The 5,032-nt window shown below is 54.9% G+C and overlaps 1 protein-coding gene across 1 annotated transcript in view; it reads right to left on the bottom strand.

Moving 5' to 3' along the window:
- LOC102244411 overlaps window positions 1–5,032 on the bottom strand; it is a 112,642-nt gene that overhangs the window by 104,159 nt on the left and 3,451 nt on the right. Inside the window, exon 3 of the mRNA XM_014538281.1 lies at window positions 2,590–2,728. Coding sequence (XP_014393767.1) covers window positions 2,590–2,728 — 139 coding nt within the window. The remainder of the gene's footprint in view (window positions 1–2,589; window positions 2,729–5,032) is intronic.

Genomic DNA, 5,032 nt, shown 5'->3' with positions numbered 1-5,032 from the left:
TCCTGCTCCAGAACCTACAGGTGGCGGTGGGTGAGGGCGTCAGGAAGCAGGCCCAGGGCCCACGGGGCTCCCAGGGAGCCTGTCTTTAGTTTAAACTTCGGTGTTTTGTTCATCGGAGAATATTTTTACATTAAAATGACGCATAAAACACTTTTTATCTCGGTTAGTGAGTTTTCCGGCGCCCCCGCCCTTACATCTTGCACCGGAGCCAGTGGTGGGAGACAAAGTCACCCAGCGAGAGCCGTGCAGGAGCCGGGCATCAGCCCACAGGCTGGTCTGGCCTGTTAGGGAGCCAGGAGGGCCCGCGGGGCAGGTACTCCTGGAGACAATGCCCCGGGAGGAAAATCCGGGTGTGCCCCCCCCCCGCCCTCCGGTGTGAGCCCTGTCACCCCGACAGGTCTGCCTCTAGGGGCTTTCAGAGTGACCACAGGTCACTGCGGAAATGAGGCGTCTATGGTGCCAATACACGCCGCCTGGAACGCTGGCCACAGGGCAAAACCGCCAGTGGGCCAGTATCAGGGACGGAGGGCAGACAAGCTCGTGCCCGCACTCCTACAACACCTGCTCCGAAATGCACGGATGTCGGGGAGAGAGCTAGAGGCAGAGGTCCAGGCTGGGAGGTAGCTGGGCCAAGGGGTCACCCAGGGACCCTGAGCATGCCCCTCATCACTGAACGCCCACGCCTCCCCTGGGAATGGGGTCCTGACAGGGGTCTCCCAGGAGCGTGCAGGTGTCCTGAGGCCAGAATAGGGATGGGGGCGGGGGGCTTAGTGTCTACCGAACTCCGGTCCACAGCCTTGTGCCCCTCGCCATCTCCCTTGCTGTCGCCTGGCGCTCCGTCTCCCCACCACACTGTGAGCATCTCTGGCTTCTTACATGTACTGGGGGCATGGCTCAAAAATGCACATTAATGTCTTTTCCACAGGGATCCGTGATGGTGGGATCGCACACACCTCTGCATTTTGTATGAAAAACTCCTCTTGGGCCCTGCTGGCGTGGCTCAGTGGTTGAGCATCGACCACTTGCAGACTCGATCCCCAGCAGGGGGCGTGCAGGAGGCAGCCGATCGATGATTCTCTCTCATCAGTGTTTCTATCTCTTCTCCCTCTCCCTTCCTCTCTCTTTAAAAATCAATAAAAACATATATTTTAAAAAACACACAAAAACTCCTCTTGGGACACTGCTGGTGACGTGCTACAAGCCAAGGAGGGTAATGAACTCGACTTTCTGCGCCCGGCGTTCAATAGAAGGGGAAATCGCCACTGGGCCCCGCAGCTACTGGCTAAACCCGCGGTTCTGAGCTTGTGTGAGCGGTTCTGACTGTCCCACTGTAAGAAACACATGGCGACAGCGTACCCATTATGCACACGCCCCGTGCAGGGTCCTGAAACAGCGCCTGCTCAGACGCGGGAGGCCCTTTCTTATCGCCTCGTCGTCCATTCTATTTGTAAACCCAGCTGTGACTCAGAACTGATTTCACAACCCGCTGACAGATGTCAGCCTGCAAGCGGACAATCCCTCGCTGCGCTCCCCTGCTCGTCACAATCCAGGGCAGGACGCCCCTGGGGCTCTTGGGGCGCCGCTGCATCTGCTTCCACAGTATTTCCTGTACGTGTCCCGCCCTCCTGCCTGCACCATCTCTCCCCTGGAATATTTCAATAAACACGACTAATTACAAAAGCGGCACTGCTGTGAGTGTTTTACACATCTTAATTCACTTAACCCACATAACAATTTGAGGGTGTTGGTGCTATATCATTCCCATTTCACAGATGAGAAAACTGAGGCCCCGAGAGGTTTAGTCACTTGCCCTAGGTCACACAGCCATCTGCCTCCAGCTCTAACTTGTCCCCACCCCCACCGTCTTTCTCTCTCCCATGCAACTAGAATGACATCCCTCAAACCCTGACCCGGAGCCTCTCCCACTCAAGTCCCCGAAAAACTGCTCTCTCTCGCCTTCAGAATCAGGTCCACGCAGTGGCCCTGGGGTCTGGCCCCTGGGGAACCCTCCAGTCTCACCAACTCCCTCTCCCCACCTACACCCCCTGCCGGGTCCTGGTGTGTCTCCCAGACCTCCGTGCCTTTGCCCAGGTAGCCACGCCTCATCTCGCATGCCCTGCCCGCCAGGCCCCACTCTCCTGGCCCAGCTCTCTGTAGCTCCCACCCCATGCACTTGCTCGCCATGCCCGCACCTCCCTCGTGACACCAGGGTCCAGTTCTGCGTTCCGTGTATCCTATCTGGGTCCCCACCTGCACTCCAGCCCCGGAGGTGGTGACAGGGGTCAGCCACCTCCCTGTCCTTAGGCCAGAGCTGGCTCCCCCATACAGGCACGGAGGCCGCAGAAATGAACCCCTGCCCAGAGCTCCAGGTCACCCCGCGCCCTCAGCCCCCACCCCAGGGGTCCCTGCGGGAGCCTGTGAGGCAGGGAGAGCAGGGATCCCCTTTTACAGATGACCTCACCCAGGCCCCACAGGCTCTCCCAGGCCCCCACACACACTGTCTTTGCTCGACTGCAGCTGCGACCACATCCACACACAGGGGGACCCTGCTGGGAAGAGAAACTGGCGCTGGAGGGAAGGCGGCCGTACCTGGCAGGCGAGCTCCCCCTGCAGCGCCTCCAGCTGCTCCTGGGCCCGGTGGGAGGCACTCCTTTCCTGGCACACGCGGGCGCTCAGCTGGTCCACCTTCCGCAGGAGCTTCCTCTCCGACAGCTCCAGCTCCTGGATTCTGCAGCGGGAAGCAGGCGGCGCTTAGTCCGACGGCACGCAGCAAACACGGCCAGGGGTTTTCACACACGCCCTTTTTGTTGTTATTTGGCCAATTTCGTACTCGGACACAATTGCATTTTGTAAAACATTCACACGTATTTTTCTAGGGATGATCTACCATACGTCAAAGACCTTTTTCGACTAAGAAGGCACCATGCATCAGGAATCTTAATAGTGACGTCATCTCTAAGCCAGTAACCCCGAGTCTGGGCGACTCCGCTTAAGAACTGAGCCTGGAGAAATGATCTCACTCATTTGTGGGATATAATAAACATAAACTGATGAACAAAAATAGAGCCAGAGGGGGAAAAATGTTTTAGAATATAATAGAAGTAATCCTGTTATTTGCAGATTTCTAATATTTCCTACAACTTTTGTGATATCATACTATGTTAGTACAGTTTTGATAACATTATTACACTTAAGATCCTTTTTTTCTTGAAATATTAATGTTTATTGCATGTAATATTATTATATTTAGGATCATTTTTCTTGAATAACTAGAGGCCCAGTGCACGAAATTTGTGCACAGGCAGGGTCCCTAGGCCTGGCCAGTGATCAGGGCCATTCAGATTCCCTGCCTCCCCACCTCCTCCTTCCCTCGCTCCCTCAGCACCCCACTGCCACCACCACTGGTCGCCTGCCATGTTCTGCGCCACCCCCTGGTGGTCAGCACACGTCATAGTGAGCGATCAAACTCCAGGTCTCCCGGTTGAACTCCTGAGGGGACAATTTGCATATTAGCCTTTTATTATATAGGATTGGTGTTTATTGCATGTAACATGATTATATTTAAGATCGTTTTTCTTGAAATAAAAAGAAAGAACTGAGCCTGAAGCAAGCACCTGCACTGCCTCAATGAGTCTTCACATAGCCAGCCCACAGTGGGCTGCATGACCCCTTCCTCACACAGGAAGGAAACTGCAGATCAGAGAGGCCAGGCAGCCCTCCCAAGGTCACACAGCACTGTAGAGCCCAGGCTGCCTGATTCCCAAACTGACACTCTTAACCCTCTGCCCCGTTGCCTCCCGTCTGCGCTACATTCCTGTGAATCTCTTCTGTGGAAGTGATTAAACTCAGAAAAAAAAGTTTCTGCAATTAAAATAATTCACCTGTATTACTACAAAAGTAAGAAGCTGGAGGTGGCCTAATTGTCTGGCAGGGACGGCAAAGCCACGTGAAGGCTTTTTTGTTTTCAGGGGAAAGGCTAAGGTTGTGTCACATGCAACGTAATACCCAGCGTGGACGAGAGTGCTGGCCACAGCCACGCGAAAAGGAGAAGCGTGCGTGAGCGTGGGAAACCCAAAGCCAAAGTCTGGCTCCTGGTCCCACTGGGAGAGAAGGAACCTCCAAGACTTGCCTGCCACCTGCTTGCACCGAGCACCCAAGTCTCCTTCATGTGCCGATCTTACCTCCGTAACAGAAACCAGGGGACACGTGGAAAGTGTGTGCACAGCCTGCATCGTCTGCCCATCGTCACCCCTTTACCAAGCCCACCCTGGTGACCCGCCCATCCAGGACACGTGGCTTCCCTGGACGAGGACCTAGCTTTGCCTGCTGGCTCTGCCGCTTACTAGCCCTGGAGCCAAACTGGACTCATTCACCACTCTGACCCTCAGTATCTTTATCTGTAAAAAACAGAGGCAATTGCACCTTGCTCAGAAGGTTGCTGTGAAGAGGAAATAAATGATGCATTCTTGTTAATAATAAGCCAAGAGTCCCCTCTCCTCCTCTAGCTCCGAGGCCCTGGGGTGAGCTTCGAAAGCGACAGAAGGGCATGTGGATTATAATCGCGTCCCTTCCAAACTGCACGAGAGGAGTGGCCCCAGGATCATCGGTCAGAGCTGTCCCAGGAACCTCTGGTCTGTTATGAAACGGGGTGGCATCTAACGGAACAAGAAAGGCCTCTCTTTAGACCCTGAGACCAACCTGAAACATTAACTAGGAGGCAGTGTTTCCTTCTGGTGTCATCCCTATCAGAAAACGACTGGTCTCGCCGTGGCAGACGGAATAATGGCCCGCAGGTATATCTAGGCCCGGATCCCTAGGGCCCGTGAGTGTGGCCTTCAAATGCAAATGAGACTGCAGATGAGATTAAGTTCAAGAATTTGAGATCATCCTAGACTGTGTGGGTGGGCCCCAGTTGCAATCACAGGTCCTCCTAGGAGAGAGGCAGACGGCTCGAACACAGAAGGTGCAGGCGTGCGGGCTGCTAGGCTGGCGGCATTGCAGACGGAGGCCAGAGCGAGCACGGCAGCTGCGG

Source organism: Myotis brandtii, unplaced genomic scaffold, assembly GCF_000412655.1.
Source record: "Myotis brandtii unplaced genomic scaffold, ASM41265v1 scaffold188, whole genome shotgun sequence".
Classification (NCBI taxonomy): Eukaryota; Metazoa; Chordata; class Mammalia; order Chiroptera; family Vespertilionidae; genus Myotis; species Myotis brandtii.
This window is presented reverse-complemented; position numbering and strand designations above follow the sequence as displayed.